This window comes from Oncorhynchus kisutch, linkage group LG3, assembly GCF_002021735.2.
Source record: "Oncorhynchus kisutch isolate 150728-3 linkage group LG3, Okis_V2, whole genome shotgun sequence".
Lineage (NCBI taxonomy): Eukaryota > Metazoa > Chordata > Actinopteri > Salmoniformes > Salmonidae > Oncorhynchus > Oncorhynchus kisutch.
This window is the reverse complement of record NC_034176.2, coordinates 55257820-55281401: the sequence shown is the minus strand read 5'-3', so window position 1 is coordinate 55281401 and position 23582 is coordinate 55257820. Positions and strand designations below refer to the sequence as shown.

The 23582-nt window shown below is 42.7% G+C and overlaps 1 protein-coding gene across 24 annotated transcripts in view; it reads right to left on the bottom strand.

Moving 5' to 3' along the window:
* LOC109885065 (MAP kinase-activating death domain protein) overlaps positions 1–23582 on the bottom strand; it is an 86830-nt gene that overhangs the window by 18523 nt on the left and 44725 nt on the right. For 5 of the 24 annotated variants that reach the window (XM_031808487.1, XM_031808502.1, XM_031808497.1 and 2 more), the window contains 23 exons: positions 21319–21478; positions 20681–20784; positions 20108–20325; positions 19630–19883; positions 19242–19381; positions 18781–18894; positions 16307–16366; positions 14401–14515; positions 12885–13071; positions 12617–12767; positions 10616–10825; positions 9054–9110; positions 7280–7383; positions 6856–6939; positions 6133–6291; positions 5773–5905; positions 3608–3670; positions 2947–3067; positions 2737–2842; positions 2484–2594; positions 1147–1254; positions 757–921; positions 500–572 (listed from right to left, as the gene is read on the bottom strand). In XM_031808487.1, coding sequence (XP_031664347.1) covers positions 500–572; positions 757–921; positions 1147–1254; positions 2484–2594; positions 2737–2842; positions 2947–3067; positions 3608–3670; positions 5773–5905; positions 6133–6291; positions 6856–6939; positions 7280–7383; positions 9054–9110; positions 10616–10825; positions 12617–12767; positions 12885–13071; positions 14401–14515; positions 16307–16366; positions 18781–18894; positions 19242–19381; positions 19630–19883; positions 20108–20325; positions 20681–20784; positions 21319–21478 — 2997 coding nt within the window. Of the gene's footprint in view, positions 1–499; positions 573–756; positions 922–1146; positions 1255–2483; positions 2595–2736; positions 2843–2946; positions 3068–3607; positions 3742–5772; positions 5906–6132; positions 6292–6855; positions 6940–7279; positions 7384–9053; positions 9111–10615; positions 10826–12616; positions 12768–12884; positions 13072–14400; positions 14516–16306; positions 16367–18780; positions 18895–19241; positions 19382–19629; positions 19884–20107; positions 20326–20680; positions 20785–21318; positions 21479–23582 lie in introns of those variants that run through there. The other 19 variants (XM_031808553.1, XM_031808561.1, XM_031808571.1 and 16 more) reach the window with 15 other exon arrangements.

Below are 23582 nucleotides of genomic sequence, written 5' to 3'. Positions count from 1 at the left end.
ACTTTTCCATAGACTATGAACTATTACTAACTGCTATTAGCCCTTAGGGCAGTGGTATACAAACCGTTTCATTGGGGACCCCATTTGTTTGCCAGCATTTCTGGGGACACCATTTTTTTGGGACAAATGCAATGACCCAATCTTAAAACTGGAAAATGTCAATTTTTACATTAACAAATAACCTTCAATTCATTACATTTTCATCTCTCTTATCAAAATGAAAAGAATCCAATACATTCATTTTTAAAATGATCTTTCTCATAAACGTTTGTATATTGTCCCATACAATAATCTGTACTCTCAAAAAAAAAATCTCCAAATGTTTTATATATTTAAAAAAATATATATTTAGGCAATCCCACTGCTATTCCTCTGCAACTCCACTAGGGGTCCCGACCCAGACTTTGAATACCATTGCCCTAGGGCTATACATTTTCAAAACGCAGAGCAATCATACATTGGTGCTGCCTCAAAGGGTCTAGCCAACATGCACACATACCTGGTTTAATGCTCTGCTGTCGTGCAGCAGCCCTTTCCATGCTGTCCTTCACACAGTAATACAACTCACGACACTAGACAAGAAAACATTTGAATTCAGATTATGCACTATGGAATAGGAAAAGTGTCTATACAAAGTCTGACATGAAAGTCACCACATTTACAGTCACCTTAATCAGAGGTTCCACTAACACGGATATCATGGTGTTCATAATTGCTAGCCGCATTTCAGTATGCGAGCGGACAGTAGAGGCTCACCTTTTTGGTGTAGAACTTGTTGAGTTGAGTTTCCTGGCCATTGCGTCTCCACAGACACAGCACCTTGGTCTTGGGACAGTAGGTCATGTTAATGAGCTTCTCGTACCACCAGCGCTCATACACTGTGCCGATGTTGCTGCGCAGGACTATGCAGTCGTCACACACCTGAATGGGGGAAAAGGACGCAATTATTTGATATCTACTGGTAGAGCTAAACGCTTGATCTACTGAAACTACAAATTGCAGCATTTTGACAGTTCTTGACAATGATTGGTAAATTTGATCTATTCAGATACTCTTGTCTGGCTTTCATGCATCTCTTGGGCACAATAAAAAAAAACATGAACAAGGCCTAAGTACAAGGAAGGTCCGGGAAAGTGAATCTCATACCTCCATGAAGAAGATGTCCCCCGTGGTGTCTGTCCCAGCATGCACCACGAAGGTCTGCTTCTTGATGTGACGGCTTCCGCTAGGTCTGATGGACAGCTCGCGGCCATTCTGAAATGTGAGTGAACAAGACTAACCCTTCTCCTACAATTTTTGAGGCCCCATGGAAATATAATTAACACAAATAAATCTGAGTCAAAATACATCTGTTTAAGCTAGAGATATGTTTTTTGTTGTTGCATGGGCTGCATCTCAATCTACCGCATCCGCCGAGATCGCCCTACCACATCTGTGGTGAAAGGTGGCAGAATTAGAAGAACGGTGTTTGTCAGACTACGAGATACCCAGAAAACTGGCCTTCTCACAAAAACGTTTGTAGCGTCTGAACAGTTTAGCCTATAAGACTATTATGACCCCTCTGTGGAAATATGACTCTCACAAACCAAAGTTGTAACAGACCCATCAGCCAACTTCTGTCTGTAGCATCCAAACAGTTTGAGCTACACAGTAATATGACCCCTCTGTAGAAAGGTGAGTCTCTCACGAACACATCAAAAGTTTGGACACACCTTCCAGGGTTTTTCTTTATTTTTGAAAAAGAGAAGGGAATGCCAAGTGTGCAAAGCTGTCATCAAGGCAAAGGGTGGCTACTTAGAAGAATCTCAAATATAAAATATATTTAGATTTTTTTAACACATTTTTGGTTACTACATGATTCCATATGTGTTATTTAATAGTTCTGATGTCTTCACTATTATTCTACAATGTAGAAAATAGTACAAATAAAGAAAATCCTTGAATGAGTATGTGTGTCCAAAGTTGACTGGTACTGTACATGTCGGTTGTTTTGCTCTAGGAAGCCCACAAGCCTCATCTGAAGGTCCCAAGTACCAGTTTTAAAATAATCTATGGAAGTATATATGGAGACTGTTTAGTGAGTAAAATGAGGGGTTAAATACATGTCAAATTATAATACACATTTCCTGATCTTTCTTATATCTCTCAGATATAAGAAAAAACTTCCTTTAGATTTTTCTAGGGGATTGTTGTTCCATGTAGTGAATCTGTTATTCAATGCTTTTCTATGAGTAATAAAATGAATGCCAAATCAAATGTTTCATTCCTGGCTTAGACAGGGCTTAGACTCTAGCGGGTTAAACAGAGATACTGTATCAGCAACACTGATAATCTCACATACACTAAAAACATGTGTTGCATAAAATTATCTGGCTTGAAGGACCATATAAAACTTTTAATCTATATGCCACTTGGTAGAACAGTTGACCCGCCTTAGTGGCTCCTATTTTATTGAAGAGAGAGAACCCTTGGTTCGTTCTTACCAAATTAGCCAGTTTGTCCAGACACTCATTGATCTCCTGGCTGTGGCTGAGGCCGATGTGAGACTTCCCCATCAGACGCCTCACCTTCTTCCTGATGTCATTCTTGCTCACCTGGACAGACAGAAACAGACAGACAAACAAATTTAGCAAGACACATTGGGAAATATATGATGCCTACCTATCTTAACATTTGTAGTTGCTGCAGTTGACATACGGGGGTTACGGAGTCAAACATTGTGTGTGATAGACCCACCTTAACCATTAGCATGTAGGCGATCATATTGTGCAGTAGAGTAGCTAGCAGCCTGTCCTCGTCGTCCTCCAGACGCTTACGGTCGTGGTCCCCGAGTGACAAGTATCTGTGTAAACAGTGGTAACCATCAGACTCGAAACAGGAAACACAGCTATAGAAGGATGGCTGACATTTCAAAAATACAGATCCACTCTAATAGGCAACCTGTACCTGTCAATCATCTCTTGAGGTCCCTGGTCCATACCCATCCCCTCCCTCTCCAACATGACAGCATCCAAGTAAGCATCCTCCCAGAACTGGACCTGGTCCCACAGTGTAGAGCGCTCCTTACCTACACAAATATAACACACATTGGCTTATCTGTGTCCAAAGGTCACACACATCATGACCACAATCACAAGGACACACAAAAACACAAAACTAGTGTTACTGTACAAAATCATCACTAGGTCAAAATCACCTTCACACTGACAACGACATGTCACCCCACACTCGCCAGTAGACATGCATTAACAGACACATGATCCCACAGAACCTTACATAACTGCACACACACACACACACAAACGAACGAACGAACAAACACCCATACAAACACACATCCATATGAACACAACACACCTGACCATGTGATTGTTGAAAAGTTTGTTTTTCAACCAAGAGACATTTCCTCTTGTTTACTTATTCATAGGAGCCTTGCGACATTGTTTACAATACAAACCCCTCAGTGTGATGGGCAATCCAGTGGCGGTAAAGATCAAAGCACCACATCAAAGCACCAGACAATACACAAGTGAGCACCAGAACCCAGGTGGGCATTGCATCCAAGCATAAACATAGAAGGTCAAAAGATGAAAGATGTCAGCCCTACTCAGAGAGAAGGTTTCCATGGCAGCATCCTCCAGCTGGTCCCACACGGAGCTCTTGTCACGCCCTGCAAGGTGTTCCCGGGACACGCAGCAGGGAGGAAGAGGAGCAGCAGAGCAAAGAGGGTTAAGCTCAGAGCTGAGTGGGTTAATGGCAAGCCAAAAGCAGAGAGAGAAGGGGTGAAAGGACAAATAAATTGACCCAACCTCATTCACTTCAGACCTACCTTCACGCATTATAGTACAGTTCATGCAGTGTTAGTCAAATAGTGAGAAAGAGTTTTAGGTAAAGAGTTTGACAAATCACACACACACATACATATACATGTAGCTGGAAACGGCAGATTTATGGAATATCTACATATCCGTACAGAGGCCCATTATCAGCAAACATCACTCCTGTGTTCCAATGGCACGTTGTGTTAGCTAATCCATGTTTATCATTTTAAAAGGCTAATTGATCATTAGAAAACCCTTTTGCAATTATGTTAGCACAGCAGAAAACTGTTGTCCTGATTAAAGAAGCAATAACACTGGCCTTCTTTAGACTAGTTGAGTATCTGGAGCAACAGCATTTGTGGGTTCGATTACAGGCTTAAAATGGCCAGAAACAAATACCTTTCTTCTGAAACTCGTCAGTCTATTCTTGTTCTGAGAAATGAAGGCTATTCCATGCGAGAAATTGCCAAGAAACTGAAGATCTCATACAACTCTGTGTAATACTCCCTTCACAGAACAGGACAAAATGGCTCCAAACCAGAATAGAAAGAGTGGGAGGCCCCCGGTGCACAACTGAGCAAGAGGACAAGTACATTAGAGTGTCTACAGTAGTTTGAGAAACAGACTCCTCACAAGTCTCTCAACTGGCAGCTTCATTAAATAGTACCCACAAAACACCAGTCTCAACGTCAACAGCGAATATGTGACTCCGGGATGCTGGCTGAGTTCCTCTGTCCAGTGTCTGTATTCTTTTGCCCATCTTAATATTTAAATTCTATTGGCCAATCTGAGATATGGCTTTTTCTTTGCAACTCTGCCTAGAAGGCCAGCATCCCGGAGTCCCCTCTTCACTGTTGACGTTAAGACTGGTGTTTTCCATTTAAAATGATAAACTTGGATTAGCTAACACAACGTGCCATTGGTACACAGGAGTGATGGTTGCTGATAATGGGCCTCTGTACGCCTATGTAGATATTCCATAAAAAATCAGCCGTTTCCAGTTACAATAGTAATTTATAACATAAAATGTATAAAAAATACAGTGTATGTTAATTTAAAAAATCGACAAAATGTGGTTTTATTTAAAAAACAAGAACATTTCTAAGTGACCCCCAACCTTTGAAAGGTAGTGTATACGCGCACACGCACACACACACACTACCAGTCAAAAAGTTTGGACACACCTACTCATTCAAATTGTATTAGTCACATACGCCGAATATAACAGGTGTTGCAGCGAAATGCTTAAAAATACCGCTAATAAGAAATAAAAGGTAACAAGTAATTCTTCTTTATTTTTACTATTTTCTACATTGTAGAATAATAGTGAAGACATCAACACTATAAAATAACACATATGGAATCACGTACCAACCAAAAAAAAGTGTTAAACAAATCAAAATATATTTCACTTTTAACAAGACACAACTGTTAATTGAAATGCATTAATTGAAAAGCTGGTTGAGAATGCCAAGAGTATTTTGATTTGTTTAACACCTTTTTGGTTACTACATGATTCCATGTGTTACTTCATAGTTTTGATGTCTTCACTATTATTCTACAATGTATAAAATAGTAAAAATAAAGAAAAATCCTGGAATGAGTAGGCGTGTCCAAACTTTTGACTGGTTGTGTATATCTGTTTTGCCTTATAGGAAGGATTCACTTTTAACAAAGGTAGACTTCGCGAGATGACGTTAGAACGAGCAGCACCGCAGATATGAGATGAGCACGATGCAAGACAGCAGAGACGTTTAGCCTCGCGCTTCAACGCTCTTAGATGTGGAAATTGACCTAATATTTTGTTTCTTTGTGCATGCAACATCTTGCTGAGTCTACTACATATTTACTGTAACTTTTTACCACAAAGTTGAACAGAGGGAGACTAAAGAAGACACGAGTAGATATTAAACCACAGCCTTTCTAAAACATCAGCCATCTTGGAACATACCCAGCAGGCCATCACACAGGTAAATCCTCATGCTTATGTCCTCCAAGGGCTGGGCGGGAGGCCCCTTAGCCTGGACAGGCACAAGTTTAGCGTTCGCCTCCTTCACACCAGGCTTCATCTTTTGGGTCTTACCCTGAGCAAACACCACGAAACATATATCATGGGGTAATTTCATCTTGCCAAAGACATTCAAAAATTGGAATCACCCCTCAATCCTGCATTTACAAGTTTGACATCCACAGGCAGACTTCATGTCCTGCAGGGAATGCATTTGCACATCTAGAAAACGCCCCAAAAAACAAAACAATTGCACTAATATTAACTGGTGAATCAAGCAGCCAGGTAGGATTTTCCACTCACAAACACTGAGCTGGTGGCCGGGTTGGTCTCAATCTCGCTGTCGGACAGTGTTCCCCTGGAAAGGTTGAGGTGGGGGGCTTGCCTGCCACCCAAGCCCTCTCCAGCGGTGCTACTCAAGTCACTGTCAGCTCCCAGCGTCTCCCCTGAGCTGTTACTTATCTGGAAGGGTCAGGGGTCAAAGTGTCAGGAGACTAGTCAATATCAGGCATACTGAGACAGAGAACTCACACTGAGTAAGGCTAAGGCTAAAAGACACACAGGATGTGTTCGACTGAGGCCAAAAGAGACTAGAGTTAGATCAGTACTCCTCAACCCTGCTCTTGGAGAGCTGCAGTACTACAGGTTTTTTTTGAGGATCACTGAGTTACACTAAGGCTAAGAAACACTGGGGATGAGGTAGATTAGTATGACACGTACAGTTTTGGCAAGAGCCATTGTGCCAGGCTGAGACAAAGCAAGACAAGAGATGAGTAGGACCAAAGTTAGCAAAGACTAGAAATGAATCAAGCTCAGAATATAGTAAGATTGGGAAGCAACCTGGTTTGCGATGAGTGTTACTGGGGATGTATGGCTTGAGCTTGAGTGTAAACCTTGTAAGACTAGACTAAGGATAAAAATCACATTTTGGGAGTAAGCGGTCCTTGGGATGAGTTACAAGGAGGTAAGGTTGAGAGGGGTTTAAGATTGGGGTGAGATTGCTTATCTGTGTTGGCTATGCCCTACCACTGTGCTGGCCTCTGAGTCCTGGCTGGTGCTTCGGGTAAGGACTGGCGGTTCAGTGCTGGTCACAGACTCTGTGTCACTCTTCTGCAAAGCAAGACCGAGAAAGACTGAGAAAGAGAGAGGTGAGCAGACAGAGGCATATAGAAACATTGGAAATGAACTTCTTCTCAAGGGCCGTAGTGACTCCTGTTTTTTGTCATCTCCTTAATACTAATTCATGAGTCCATGTCATCAAAATCAAAACACTCAGTCTACAACCCTGGTTGCCCATGTCTATATCAGACTCAGATTAAAAGTCAAGAATGAGAACCAGCAGACATTGTGGCCCCCAAGCGCCAGAGTTGGGAGATAACCGATGTGAAAAATGTCAGATTCCACTTGTGGTTTGCTTAGTTACAAGAGCTGGATTTGGATAAGAACAGACCTGGGATCCGGAGGTGATGCTGAGGCCACTGTCAGCACTGATCTGGGACTTCTTCTCCTCCATGTCGGTCAGCTCAGGGTGCTGTTTCTTAGCCCCCTCCGCTCCTGCAGGATACATGTTGAGGTCAGCACGGGTGCCATGCGCACTTCCACACTGCCCCCTTACTAAGTGTCACATGATTGGCAACTGGCAGAGAGGTGGGGGGGATGGTGACCTAACTGCTATTGAAAGGCTCGCACACGTCGCACTGAATGTGGATTTAGTGTTCGTCTTCCGATCTGACTGACGACACTTTTCACACGATTCTCCATGTGAAATTGGTGCGAAATCGGTTTGCAAATTACATTCAGAGGTGCAAGGTACTCTCTGCCAGCAAATGCTATTGGTGTGTGTCTGACCTCGAACACCATAACTTTGGGATTGACCGGAAATACTGGCACTAAAATAGGGACACTTCCATTCAGCCGGAGGATCTTGTCTTTCTTTTTTTGTTGTGGAATTCAATGAACAACAGCAACAACAGCTATGTTGTTTTTTTTATATTCAGGAAGCATTAAAAAAATATCAATAAAATAAATAAGTAACAATAGCTCATGTTCAGTAGGTCAAAACAGAAGTAAATAGCCCAAAACAGAGAGATACTATCTCATTTGTTTTCGGTTACAAAACATTGGTACGTGTGCCCTAATGAACATGATCCAGTGGTCAGCTTTCAAAGGACCAAGCATGTGACTATTTAGAGGCAAGTGGAGAGTGCAAAATTAGTAGGAATATTGATTGAAGTAGATCAAACTGTAATTGACAAAGTCAGATACCAATATAAAAGAGGTCAAAGTTGACATACAGACTCAGGCAGTTAGGCATGCAGACAAACTGAGGGACAGTCAAAATAGAGGACCATTTTCTGCACGAGTTTGCTTTTAGACAAGCATTGAACAACAGCGCTGTTGTTAATATATCAGTCAGTTGTTGCAGAAACACCTTGTTATGACTCACATAATGCACCTCTAGGAACATTTTACTACAATGAAACAAATGCTGGCCTGCAATCTGTACATTTCGAAGTCCAGGATATCAAACCTTGACATTGGAAGAAAGTACAGTCAATTACAATAGTTCAATGCAAATGTAACCATGACTTCTGTGATACATTTGGTCATGCAGCCAACAAACCTGCAAGCAATGTTTGTATTCTATTGTGTATTCATTCATGGCTCAGTTATCAGATTTTTTTTTTTTTAAGTACTACGGTATGTACAATTTACCTTCTGGCCGCATAGTGATTTTCCAGAAAAGGACATTTGCTAAATGAAATGCCACAACTGTCTTAACCTTGATAGAACCTCAAGAGCCCAGGAAAAACAGGGAACGATTGGGTATGTGTCCAATGACTTCTTCACAACTCAGGAAATAGGAATGGAACAAGTTGTTGGCAAACGTATGACAGAGTATCTCTATGGAGAGTAAGAGACTCACTATGTTCTGACTCCTGATTTGAGATATGCAAGCATAACTCGGTTATTCCACCGATATCAAAACTTGATTCACCCAAAATGTACACAAAAAAAACATTACGAACACACCTCATATCAAGATTATAGACCTAGTCCTAGAATCATTATCCATGTCAACATGATCACTTATATTAACTATTTAAATAATTTGTGACTAATAAACATAAGTTGGGGAAAGGTGGAGAGAAGGGCGTGGAAATGTTAAGAGCTGGCAGTTATGCAATACCCCAGTCTGTTTTGTGTGTGAAAAAATATCTTACGCTGTTGTTTTTCCATAGATTTTTGCTTATCCTTTTCATGGTGCCTGCTCCACAATTCTACCCAAGATGCATTGCAAGCAAGGAGAGAAAGACAGAGAGAGTGTCAGAGAGCTGGTTGAGTAGGCAGGTATGGAGGATGAGCATTAGATAAACCATAACATAAAACAAAATTAGGCATTAAAAAAATTCTGTTATTTTAACAATAGAGGGTGTTTTGTAATGTCTGAGAGTAGTCACATTTCAGCTTGGCAATATGGAACACTATGACATAAGTTTGATCAAAGTTTGATCCATTGCCAGATACTGCTACTGAGGTGTAACATTACAACACACCCAACACTCCTGGACCATGGTCCTGGAGAACCACACAAGGTGGAATACTGGGGTTCCTTTAAAATGTTCTGTGACCGAGGCGCTAACTTATTGGCTAGCAATGTGTGGCTCTCCAGAACCAGGGTGACAGAGGCAGCAGGGCTTTGTGAAGGGCATGGGATGGGGGTGGAGTGGCCAGCCAGCTAGCCAGCAGGTTGAATGGAGCTGTTGCAGAAGCAGGGGTGCAAGTCTCAAAAAGACATTCCGTAGAATTGAAGCTGCATCTTCCCAAAGAGAAAAAAGGGGCTGGTGAAGTGAGCTTAGGTTGGGAGATTGAGGGAGTTGGGTGAATCTGTCCCCTGTATACAGACCCAAAGTAACATTTGAGGTAGAAAGGTGGTCGAAAGGAGACGCAATGCGGCGCTCCTTTTCCACGATGTTCAGTGTTAATTAGCCCTATCCCTAAGCTAAACTCCAACCGTGGCTTGCTAACGGTGAGCATGAAATTAGTCTCTTCCTTGGGCCTGTTTACTGGGGAGTGACGCTCCACCCTCCATGCTAGAGCTGAGAGAGCTGCTACTTGTACAGAGGGCTTTAAGGAAACCTGCAGTAAAGGCAGAGACAGGTCTTCAGACTCCTTAGCACAGTACTGCAGATTTGGAGTTTCGAGAAGACAACGGAAAACGAAGACATGCAGTCAAGGTGCTAGAAGGCAAACAAAGGAGGACTCCACGAGAGGTGGCAGCAAACAGGGGCACTCAACATTCAGAGAAGGGTGGGGGGGGACACAACACATCCAGGCCGTGGGTGGTGGGCTCAATGCAATATTTCACACACACCTACACCGCTCAAGGCTGTTCCAATCTCGCACACATAGCAACATATTATCCAAGGCCAGATCTGGAATTCAAATGTGGTTATTTGTCAAATTGAATTAGAGTTGCATGATGTGCAAATATGCAACCTGTGTCCAAATATTATGGCAAACCAGCATACCGTATTTACGTTCTAAATATATTTCAGAGTTTTACAGCTTTAAATGCTGACCATTGGGCGCACATCACTGGTGTGGGTCAAAGTGAATGGAATATCATAAGGAGCTCTTTTTCTAAGGAAGGGGACAACATGCCCCTTGTTGCCTGGTTGGAGAGAGGTGGGTCAAGGGGTAGGGCAGGGTTTAGACTGGTGAGCAGGGGGGCAAGGGGTGCTCTCAGAGTGCATGCAAGGGGGGATGGGGTGGGTTTACACACCAATGGAGGCAATAAAATTCTCCTCGTTCAGACTCCGGGTGTCAAAGTGGCGGGTGCCTTTGCCCCCGGAGGTGGGGTGCGGCAGTTGGATACGGGGAACCGGAAGGAGCCCCGGGGGCTTGGTGCCCTCCATGCGGGGAGACGGGCTCCCCTTGCTGCCCGGGCTGCTTGCAGAGTCACTGGGGCTCCGCTTGCGCTTCTCTGGGTCTACTGGGGCCACCAAGAAGGAAAAAGGGAGAAGAATAGGGAAGAAGGGGAAGAGATAGTAACGAGAGAAGAAAAAGTATAGAGTTGCAGTGGGAGGTTTGAAGGTTAGAATAGACAGTTGTTTGTAGGGGTGTGAACGTTTAAACGCTAAAATGAAATTGGGTTCCTTAACATTAAAAAAAATCCCAAACCGAAATAAAATAGCAGTGCAGTGATCACAAAACATATTATTTTCCGTGTTATAGCCTAACTAGAAAAGTTGTGTAATTTAATTTAAATATAACTTTAGTCTACATTGGTGAATTTGCGAGGCATGCAAAACAGATTACCAAGACATATAGATGGGTTAGCTGACACGAAAACGATGCGCATATGTCCGTGAGTTGTGACAAGAAACTGCCATGTGGGGAATTGTAAGTAACTCATTTCAGCTAGTTCTTGTTCGAGGTATTTTGACTGATTTCATGTCAATGCAAATATGGCAAAAAAAATGCACTAGCTAGCTAATCGTCAACTGCAAAGATGTATTTGAGAGACACCAAGTGCTCATTGTGCAAATGTATTTATATTTTCAATAAACATTGGATACTATAGTTTACAAGTCAACAATCTAAGCCAACCCAGTCTGTTTTGCCCCATAGTTGCACACATTTGTTTTTCTGCCTGCCCCCTCCTCGCTCTCCATCACGCTGGCTCGCCTGTAACTATTTGGACTAATGATTACACACGCCTTTGCGGTTTCTCTTCGCTAGTGATGCGAGTGTGTTCAGTCTTCGGTCTGTTGCGTGTAGAATATCCTAGCTTATTTATTGTTGATAAACCCTGCTTTACTCAAGTTGCGAGACTTTGTAAGCCAAGAAATACAGCTTTTGATTGCTGATGGCACTAGACCTATCTGCCTAGTGACCGACCTGCCTATACTGTGCCCCTCCCCTCTCTCTCCATCCCTTGCTAGCTATCTATGAAAGATGCAAGGATTTGTGTTCTCGGAAGTACGGCAACTAATCAGTTACTTCCATTCCAAAAATACTGAATCTTAGGAGTCGAATCTTAACACTAAGAAATGTGACTCGACATGCATGGAGTCGAGGAATCAATTATTTTGTATTCGACTCCACCACTACTCCATCGTTGTTAACAGTTGGAAAAAAGGCAGAGAAAGGCAAGGAACAGCAGCGAAGTCCTGTATTGCAATACTTTAAGAAGTTAGATGAGGAAGGAAATGTAAAATTTGCAAGGTGGGAGGTACAGTAATGGTGGAAGAGGTGCAATGCTTAAACATATGAAAGGGACGCACTGAGACCCAACCCGTTGCTGGCAGCAGCGAAGCTGCACTGTGAACTTGAGTGGAATTTTATTAAATGTTATCGTTTGTCATATCCCTAGTTGTTTTGTCTTCTGCTCTCATGAGCCAAATTTGCTCTGTGAATGCTTAAACAAACTGCAAAAGTCACCTAAAAATGAGGCATGCATTGGCGGTACTGACTCAGAGAGATTAAACCAGAACTCACTGCTGTAGAAACATATTGCTTACTTTTCAAATGAGTTGCTAGAAGAAATTCTCCAGATTGTACTCCTTTTCCTATCCAATACTTACGTTGCCTTTAAATAAGTGGAGTATATGAAACGCTGACAAGCACTTTCAAACAAGAATCAAGCATCAGTACCTTTCATTTTTTTCAGAGAAAATAGTTACGTCATAGTTTTGGGAGGGGGCATGACATGCTGACTGAATGTGTCCTTTGAGAGAAAATGTTCACACTTTCAGTCGAGTATAGGTTTTCTGAACGTTACCTTTGGTTTGGTAGTGGGTGCGTGCTATTTCCAGTAGAACGAAGACGCTGGCCATGCCTCCAAGCCCGGCATTGGTGTACGAGTGTTCCAGACTAGAAACGGTGCACTTCAGTATGTCTAACATGCCCTTGTACACCTTCCTGCTAATCTCCTGAAGAGTAGAACACACACACAGTTTAATTGTAAGGTATTATTTAATTAAAATGTTCTTTCTCCCCCTCTCTTGCCCCATTCCTTTCTCCCCACCTGGGTGGGTGGAGCCACTCACCACATCACGGATGACCTCCTGCCTGACATCCTCCTCTGACTGGACGGCCCGGTTCAGCTTGCTCAGCACGAAGACACGTAGCTGCTCGTTCTCCAGCAGGCGGCGCACCTTCTTCATGTTGAGCCAGCCCACACCTTGGCCCTCCAACACGCTCTGCACCACCTCCTTCAGGAACTGCTGGTTCTCACTGGGACACACATAGCTCTGGTTCAGTCACTCTGTTCACACTCCCCCTTTTTGTACGTCACCATTGGCTCTTAACTCTTGAAACTAGGGGGCAGTATTTTTATTTTTAGAAAAATAACGTTCCCAGAGTAAACCACCTATTTCTCAGGACCAGATGCTAGAATATGCATATAATTGACAGCTTAGGATAGAAACACTCCAAAGTTTCCAAAACTGTAAAACTATTGTCTGTGAGTATAACAGAACTGATATTGCAGGCGAAAATGAGGAAAATCCAATCAGGAAGTGCCTCTTATTTTGAAACCGTTGTGTTCCTATGCACCCCTATTGGTCATTGAAAGGGATATCAACCAGATTCCTTTTTCTACGTATTCCCTAAGGTGTCTACGGCATTTTGACCTAGTTTTGCGCCTTTATGTTGAAGAATGAGCGTAAACGACTACATTGCGTCAGTGGCCAGCTGCGGGCTCTCAGAGTGATTCTTGCGTAAAAGACAGAGGTAGTCATTTTTCCTCTCGCTCTGACTGAAAAGCCAATTGTCCCAGTTGATATATTATCGAATAGATATTTGAAAAACACCTTGAGGATTGATTATAAAAAACGTTTGCCATGTTTCTGTCGATATTATGGACATAATTTGGAATTCTTTTCAGCGTTGTCATGACCGCGATTTCCGGTGGATTTCTCAACATAACGTGACCAACAAACGGGGGTATTTTGGGTATAAAAATTATCTTTATGGAACAAAAGTAACATTTGCTGTCTAACTGGGAGTTTTGTCAGTGAAAACATCTGAAGCTCATCAAAGGTAAACAAATAATTTGATTGCTTTTCTGATTTGTGTGACCAAGCTTCCTGCTGCTAGCTGGACATAATGCTATGCTAGGCTATCGATAAACTTACACAAACGCTTGTCTTGCTTTGGCTGTACAGCATCATTTCAAAATCTGAGATGACAGGGTGATTAACAAAAGGCTAAGCTGTGTTTCACTATATTTCACTTGTGAGTTCATGAATATCAATATTTTCTAGTAATATTTTTTAGCCATTGCGCTTTGCTAATTAGTGTAGTTGACAACAATTCTCCCGGATCCGGGATGGGTAGTTCCAAGAGTTAAGTTAGACAACCCTTCTCCTAAAGGGGATTGATATATTACCTATCCAGGTCTGTAATTTGACATTATATGACAACCAGCTTTTGTTTTTGATGGCCAACATTATACCATGAAGACTTTATGCCATGAAGGTGGTAAACTAATTTAAATAAATGTCAGTCAGCATTAGTCAGTCAGCAATGTCCTGGTAGTACAGTCTCATAGTGGTCTGTTACCTGGTATTGTTGGCACGACCCTGGGGAGAGGGGGACTCTCTCTTGACCGTGGGACTGTGCTTAATGACCGACGACTTCTGGTCAACGAGGGCCCTGGGGGGACCGCGGGCGCCTCCTGCGGGAGCCATATAGAACAGTGAGGTATCTAGTAAATACCATGGAAAGCACAAAGCCATAACAAACGACAAGTCAGAGACATACAAACAGAAATACTAGCTGTCTTGATACAGGATGAGCTTATACACTTCACTACAAAGCCCCCAAATCACACTACGATGTACTAATTAGATAACCACATCAAAGACTAATAGACAAAGAAGATGGGACACATCCTGCATATATGAAAGGACACACACATTTTCAGGGGCAGGGACACTAGCTAATGACTAGCTGAGCTACAGGTTTCATATTCAAACACTAAAAGGTGAGGGACAGATCAAGGAGGAGTCAAAATGGCGCCGTGTTTGGGCATCACACATTAGCAGATGTCAGATTGGAGCGGAATCTGCATGGCAACAAGACCGACAAGTTGTGTCATGCAGAAAAATAACTAAAAATAAAGATGGGTCGACAATCACACACAGGGCTAACGGGAAGATACATATTGTAGTGTTCACACTGTTAGTCACCTTGTACAGTTAGACAGACACACACTCACATGAACGCACAGTGCCATGTTATACAAAGGTATGGTGGATCACTTGCAGAGATTGGGCCTGTGAACAATATTATTATCAAACTGATTATAATATTGTTGCGCCTACATAGCTTACCCACTAGGCAGACCTCAGTTCAACGTCTTTTTTTGGTTTACATTTGGTTGAGTTGTCACATTTTGATTCCCTTACGTTGATGAATTTTTGCAAATCCAATCAGTTTTCCACGTTGATTCAACATCACACTTTTTTTTTTTTATGACTTGGAAACAATGTTTTCGCCCAGGGAGGGGTGTCACCTGTTTGACACTTAACATTTAGGCTAAAGGTAATGCCTTGAAAGTGAGGATAGAAATAAAAAACACCCACCAAAAATGTATTGGTTCCTTGTCATAACGAGACGTCATCTGTTACCGGTATATCCGATTTTGTCATGGCATTACTTACGCATTATTGTAGGCTTTATGACCGCATGTTACCAAAGACCTCACCTGACAATGATGACATTTTGCCCCACATTTTCCGAAGTATCGTCCATAAGTTGTACAACATGCATCACAGGACTTCAAATAATTCCATTCCATTTGATCACTGTGGTACTTGTACAGATGCTCATTAACCACAAAGCCAACTAAGTGTCCAATGACAACTCCAATCAAAACCGGTGACTCTGAGTTCAGGAAGTAAGACAGAACAGCACTCTTGGTGCTGCGAAACTGCACCGCTTAATTAAATTATCAATTAAAACACTGAATAAAACTAACTCACAGCATTGGAAGAATGATGTCATGCCTTACCTACAGGGTGGCAGTTTTGATTGGCTAAGGCCTGCCTCCACTGGCAAGGTGATGGGAGGTCTAGGTGTGTATGTGAGAGACCAAAGAGGTGGCCAAACATGCAAATATAACTTCTTGTTTGGCTTGGAGAATAATGGGAAAGCTGATGTTGACCAACTCGAATCAACATCTTGTCAGGTCCCATACAATACTGTGGAATGCAGACTTAGATTGGCACAAAGACGTGTAGATGGGTGGAGTGACTCTGCAAAGGTTAGTGATTGGGGCAACAGTCACTGTGGATGGTGAAAGACAACAGAACAGACTCGATGATGTATGACGATGAATGATCTCTCGATGGTGCATGTCAGGTGACAGAGGATTGAGGGGGTGGGTGAGGAGGATGCTGGGAGACGTAGTTGACTGGCTAGGAGAAGCATGCAGCCCACACAGTTTTTAAAGGGCGGAACCCACCTTCTCCGCTCCCCGGGCCGGCCTCTGTAATTATCTCCATTAGAGAATTTAGTCCAAATACTGGACACAAAACCCAGAATTAGTGCAGAGAAGTGGAAAGAGGGACAGAGAGGGACACCGGACCGGACCAGTCTGAACATCAACCCACAACACACATGCACCGCAACACACTGACAGAGTACACAAAGAAAGCAGGAAAGAGGGAGAAAAAGAAAGTGCGAGGGAGACAGACCAAGGAAGGGGGCAGCACATTTTTAACAAAAAATAAATAAATAAATGCGTGACATAACCTAAAAAGGTTATAGCCATTAAATTTCATGACCAATCAGATTTAGGTTACTTCTGTTAGGATCCCAACATATTTAGGGGTGGGAGAAAGCATTTGCCAATTTTAAGGGTCTATGTCCAGAGGAGCGCGAGTTTATGGACTCTCTGACCATAGAGAACTCAGACGGAGAACACACAAGAATGATGGAGAGCCACTGAACAGGCCAGCAAGCAAGGCAACAGACTGCAAGGAGATCATGTCAGTTTAATTTCAATTCCAGTCCACTTGGGTAATCAATTGTACTTCAATGGATGAAATGAAAATTGCTCATCGAAAGCGATGGGTAATTTGCCATTCAGGAACTGAATTCATCTTCAAATATTGAGTGGAGGGAAACCAAGAGAAAAACACAAACTTCCAGTGAAAATGCCACATAAAGGGGATAATATGTATGCAAATTAAGAGATCTGTCATCTATAAAATGTGTGCATCATCGCGCATCAGACTCCCACCAAACAGAGAGGAATAACAAGGAAACAGAGGGAAGGATATGGATATACATGAATGAAAATACAGGTATATCTCCTAGTATGCAACCTGAGTAATATGGACTCCGGTAGGTAGGATCGAATAAGGGTCAAAGATGGAGCTAGTTGTAGGGCAAAACAAACTACCACACCAGACAATAACATACCCGGACTGTCTGGGCTACTAGTCGGGCTGTCATCTGAACAGTCAATTCAAAACAAATCACCATCAAAGGAAAAAAGAAACAAACGTTGGTTTGCTATGGCAGCTGTCAAACACAGTGTGGGGCTATTGTGTTTAACACATGCATTTCTTTTTTATCTCTCACAAATTGGGAACATAGAAAACGGGGTGCTTGAGAGAAAATTTGAACTTTTGTCACGTCCTCAATATCCACCTAATGCCATACATCAACATGGCAGTCCAGAGGGGGACAAATACAAATGTAGAATGAAAGTCTTCATTCAAAAAAAAGATACAAATATATAATAAAAATAAAGATTTCTACAAACCTTCCTCAATGTCGACCTCTACGTCAAAATTAAAATATTCTATATTTTTGTAAAATAAAAATTTAAGAATTAGAGGGGAAAGGCAAATGGAAAGAAGGTAAAAATCTACAATATAAAGTTGCATAAATGCCATACTGTGTAGCCTAAACTGGCTTAACAGACATTTCAGCATGAGCACTGAATGCTTACTTGACATACTGTCAATACTACTCCTGGCTACTCTACTTAGTGCAAACAAAGCAGCAGCTTCTGAAGAAGAAATTAACGAAGTTCAACATGTCAGTCAGAGTTACACATTATGGTCATCTCTACTCTCCTTCCTTCTCCACACCATTGAAAGTAGGCCTAAACGTCAAGAGAAAATCTTACTTTTAAAATAAAATATATGTTGTTAACTCATAAGCAAATAATATTAACTCATCCCATACTTGTATTTGTGGCCAAAGCATAAATTGGAGAAAAAAACACTTCGTTTTTCAAAAATGCTTGCCATTTCCTCATAGAATATGACATCATGTTGGCTCATAGGCTGAGCTGGCCAATCAGCGGTTTTAAATGACTGGTATATGCTGACACCATTCTGTTGTTGGGGTATGCCCACATAATTCAAACACAGAAAAGCTACTTTTGAACATACTTAAATAGAAAATTAGAATTAAAAATATTATAATTAATTATAGGTAATATTTCAAAGAAATCTGGAAACACTGGACAGTTACTTTAAATGATTAAGATGACTTCACATGGGAATAGCTTATGCTCAATGTGTCTTGTCATGATACGGTGTATACAATATTGTAGAAATGTGCACTCTGGTGATATTTGCACTCCAAATATTATTATTTTTAATGCCCATGACAAAACAAAAACATTTATACTTTGTAACCACTGCAAGAGCTGTATGAAAATCATTTGAACTTAGAAAGGGCAAGGTTTTAGTAGACAGCCTGCCTCTACTGCCTTCAACTGACAAACCTGACCGCAATCTGCTGTAGGGCACAACAATTGTACAGAAAACAGATAAGAGGGGAACACAGCCACAGAGAGTGAAATTGAGAAGGAGATGAGATGGATAAAAGGTCAAAAAAAGGGAAAAAAAGAAGGGTGAGTGAAGATAACATGAAAGGTGGACAAAACAGGGAAACGGGCTCCATTTAGTAATGTACCTTTGAGATTGGGGAAGGGCCCAGCCCCAGCGGCCTTCTCCCTCAGCCCCCCCTTATTGGGTACAGACAGGTTGGAGAGGCTGAAGCTGGTGCCGTGGTTCTTGTACAGATTACCTGCAGTGATGGAGAGAGAGTCGCTGATGACCGATGAAGTCTCACAAAGAAACCAACATTTGACCATGTCTCACCATCCTATAGTATACCCATGATGACTTGCAGCCTAACGTCAAGTTCCATTTCAATCCCTACCTAGCAAATATTGTAAATTTCTGGTTGTAAACTGTACATTTCTGGTTGTCTTCCTGGTTGAGAAGACCAGCAACCAGTATTACCCGCTGAGTAACCCTTACACATGTCCCCCTTCAGTGTTTTGGAGGACAAAGTGTATCTGTCACCAATCCAGCCCTTTCAGGTCTGTGATTATCATACAACTAAAATAGGCCCTGGTTGAGGAGACTCACTAGCAAAGGACATGAGGCCCCCAAAGCCATCGCTGCTGTTGTTGGAGATTGTGGAATTTGGAGAACTGTTGCGGGAGTCGCCCTCTCCGTCCGACTCTCCGGGCAGCTTTAGGCTGCTGGGCCTCAGGAGGCGTTGGGCTCTGTGGAGCAGAACATGTGTTAGAGGTCCGGAGGGAGTGTCATGTTTTGTTAGCGTAGTTTTTCGACTGCTATACCAGAGGCATATCATAGATGCAGAATTTTGAAGCGGAGAGACTTAATTAGGTGTGTATGTTTAAGAGATGTATACATCACTGTTTTGTTTTTTTAAACTACGGTTTTCAGAATGTGTGGCTTATGATGCTTGTTTGTGTGTACAGTGTTATGGCGTAGGGGTGTTGTAACATACTTGTTGCCGTTGAGGTTCTGGTTGAACCGGGGCGTGTACATCTCCTCTTGGTCTTCTGCCTCAGGGTCCTCCTCAGCAGGGAAGCCATACTGAGGCTCAAAGTAGGGGTTGTCGTACTCTCCCTTCTTATTGGCTGGTCCCACAGGGGCAGCGTCTGGAGGAGGTCTGGAGAAGGGCGGAACGCCCAATCCCGGGACAGGGTTCTGTAGAGCTGCACTGGCCAACGCCTCCATTTCCACTGGTTCTGCCTGCTCCTGGACACAATGAACATCAAATGGTTACTAAAGGTTGATACTAAATACACTTAAATTGCCACTTTATAAAGGAAGGAAAACAACTCAAGAAAATATATAATTATTGTGTTCTCATGGTCAAGAGTTATGAACGATTTCAAACGTCACTCGCCAAAAATGTCAGTTGTTAAAAACAGTGTTAACTGCATCATTTTATACTGGTGTAAATTGAGCGGTTCACTGACATTGTTGACTCCCTGGATGATTGTGCTGGGGCTGGAGCTGGCGGTTGTGCTGGAGCTCGAGCGGAGGGCTTGTCCATCAGAAGGTTCAGGAGGTCCATCGCCCCCCTCGGGCAGTGCCTTCTCTTGAGGGAGGGGACCCTCTCCCTTGAACTCCTGGAAGTCCTGGAACTCCACTTCGCTGGCATCTCCCAGTGCAGCGTGGGTAGGGGGATCCAGGTCTACGACACCAGAAGACAGATATTAGTTGCTATTGATGGCCAAAGGGTCACAAAATAAAATGTTTAGCTAGTGACTATCTGAAAGGAATTGATCATTTTAGGTTGCCATTTTTCCAAGATGAAAACAACTGTCAGTTATTATAATAAGGGGGAATTGACCGTTTATTTTGTCATAACAGTAAGTATGTGTAAGATGGGTGGTTCTTGGGCTGCAATTACACAGGCAGATCAATTCTGATCTTTTGTTCATGAATTTCACTGATTCAGATCAGCTCTTCTGCCAATAATTAGGCAAAATATTTGAATTTGGTTTCCTATGTAAATGCAGCCTTGGTGAAATAGCACAGAAACTTACTTGGCGTGTCCCCTTGGATGTCACATTTGATCATTTCGTTCACCAAGTCTCCAAGTGACGAGTAGGAAGAGCTGGAGTCGTCGTAGCCAGCCTCGCTGTCGCTGCCACAGAAACAAAACAGAGTGGCATTACCCTGGACGCCATCTTGGTGACACCTTACACGTCTACAGAAGGCTAACCAAAAAACGCTAGCTAAACCTTTATCTCAGACTCAAATGAACCTCAACTGATATTATACATCATGTCTAGCAAGACTAGCAAGCTAACTATTGAGCCAACTAGAGAATCTACCAGTTAATGTTTAGAGTTTGCCATCTAGTGGCTAATGTGTTGTCTATCAACATTCTATAGCCTGCCATGCCGCTGCTTCTGCATTGTCTCCGTCGGCCGCACTTGCACACACACACACAGAGAACTCACAGATCAGACACAGGAAAGGACCTCCCTTCAGATCTAGTTTTTATATGCTAAATGGCTCACTAACATGCTTTCCACATTGCAAAATTGCTTTTAGACCTTTGGCAGTACCTGGCACTGAAACAATCATTTCATTTAACATTTTGTCAATTATGTTATCACAGTAGTAATCAAATAATCGTTATGCCTTCCAAACGTGGAGGGGTCAGTGTTTTTTTTACCTGTCGTCTGTGGGGTCCGAGTCATTAGCCTCATCCTCTAGGGGTCCGCTCATGGCCTCGGCCAGCTGGGAGCTGCCGTCGTACACGCGGTAGAACACCGGCTGCAGCTGGTGGGCGTACCACTTGCCCTTGTCTCCGATCAAAGATGGGTCATACACGTCTGCAGAACACAGAGGTACGCTCAGAAACACTACGAAATCTTCAAACTTCCTGTATTGCTCAGAGAAATATACCAGAGTGCACAAAACATTAGGAACACCTGTTCTTTCCATGACAGACTGACCAGTTGAATCCAGGTGAAAGCTATGATCCCTTATAGATGTCACCTGTTACATCCACTTCAAATCAGTGCAGATGAAGTGGAGGAGACAGGTTAATTAAAGAAGGATTTTTAAGCCTTGAGACAATTGAGACATGGATTGTGTATGTGCGCCATTCAGAGAGCGAGCGGACAAGACAAAATATTTAAGTGCCTTTGAACGGGGCATGGTAGTAGGTGGCAGGCACACCGGTTTGTGGCAACAACTGCAAAGCTGCTGGGTTTTTGATGCTCAATAGTTTCCTGTGTGTATCAAGGATGGTCCACCACCCAACAACTGTGGGAAGCATTCGAGTCAACATGGGCCAGCATCCCTGTGGAACGCTTGAACACCTTGTAGAGTCCATGCCCCGACGAATTGAGGTTGTTCTGAGGGCAAAAGGGAGTGCAACTCAATATTAGGCAGGTGTTCCTAATATTTTGTACAACTGAGTGTATATTCCCATTTGACCTAAGGAAAGTGCAATAATTGATAGCATAATTAACTTTTTACGTAACCCTTTACACATGTGGAAATTGGCCTATATGGATAGGGCTAAATTGAAATGTTTCTTAGAGAAGAAATATGAAATGGATATACATAACAGGCGAATAATTACAATTTTGCAGATTAACACTGGAGTGATACATGATCAGATGGTCATGTACAGGTAGAGATATTGGTGTGCAAAAGAGCAGAAAAGTAAATAAATAAAAACAGTATGGGGATGAGGTAGGTAAAAATGGGTGGGCTATTTACCAAGACTATGTACAGCTGCAGCGATCGGTTAGCTGCTCAGATAGCAGATGTTTGAAGTTGGTGAGGGAGATAAAAGTCTCCAACTTCAGCGATTTTTGCAATTCGTTCCAGTCACAGGCAGCAGAGTACTGGAACGAAAGGCGTCCAAATGAGGTGTTGGCTTTAGGGATGATCAGTGAGATACACCTGCTGGAGCGCGTGCTACGGATGGGTGTTGCCATCGTGACCAGTGAACTGAGATAAGGCGGAGCTTTACCTAGCATGGACTTGTAGATGACCTGGAGCCAGTGGGTCTGGCGACGAATATGTAGCGAAGGTGCTTTAGTGACAAAACGGATGGCACTGTGATAAACTGCATCCAGTTTGCTGAGTAGAGTGTTGGAAGCAATTTTGTAGATGACATCGCCAAAGTCAAGGATCAGTAGGATAGTCAGTTTTACTAGGGTAAGTTTGGCGGCGTGAGTGAAGGAGGCTTTGTTGCGGAATAGAAAGCCGACTCTTGATTTGATTTTCGATTGGAGATGTTTGATATGAGTCTGGAAGGAGAGTTTACAGTCTAGCCAGACACCTAGGTACTTATAGATGTCCACATATTCAAGGTCGGAACCATCCAGGGTGGTGATGCTGGTCAGGCGTGCGGGTGCAGGCAGCGAACGGTTGAAAAGCATGCATTTGGTTTTACTAGCGTTTAAGAGCAGTTGGAGGCCACGGAAGGAGTGTTGTATGGCATTGAAGCTCGTTTGGAGGTTAGATAGCACAGTGTCCAAGGACGGGCCGGAAGTATATAGAATGGTGTCGTCTGCGTAGAGGTGGATCAGGGAATCGCCCGCAGCAAGAGCAACATCATTGATATATACAGAGAAAAGAGTCGGCCCGAGAATTGAACCCTGTGGCACCCCCATAGAGACTGCCAGAGGACCGGACAGCATGCCCTCCGATTTGACACACTGAACTCTGTCTGCAAAGTAATTGGTGAACCAGGCAAGGCAGTCATCTGAAAAACCTGAACAGTAGCCCTTTACACAATACACAATAAACAAACATAGGCTCATTCTGATCAGAAACAACCCAGGGTATGACGCCATGTAATCGTGTAACTGTCCATCAAACATAGTGACCATAAACATTGACACCGTAGATGATAAGTTTTAGAATTTGGAAATGTTAAGTGCACATTTGGACTGTTTGGCTTACTTTTATGACATC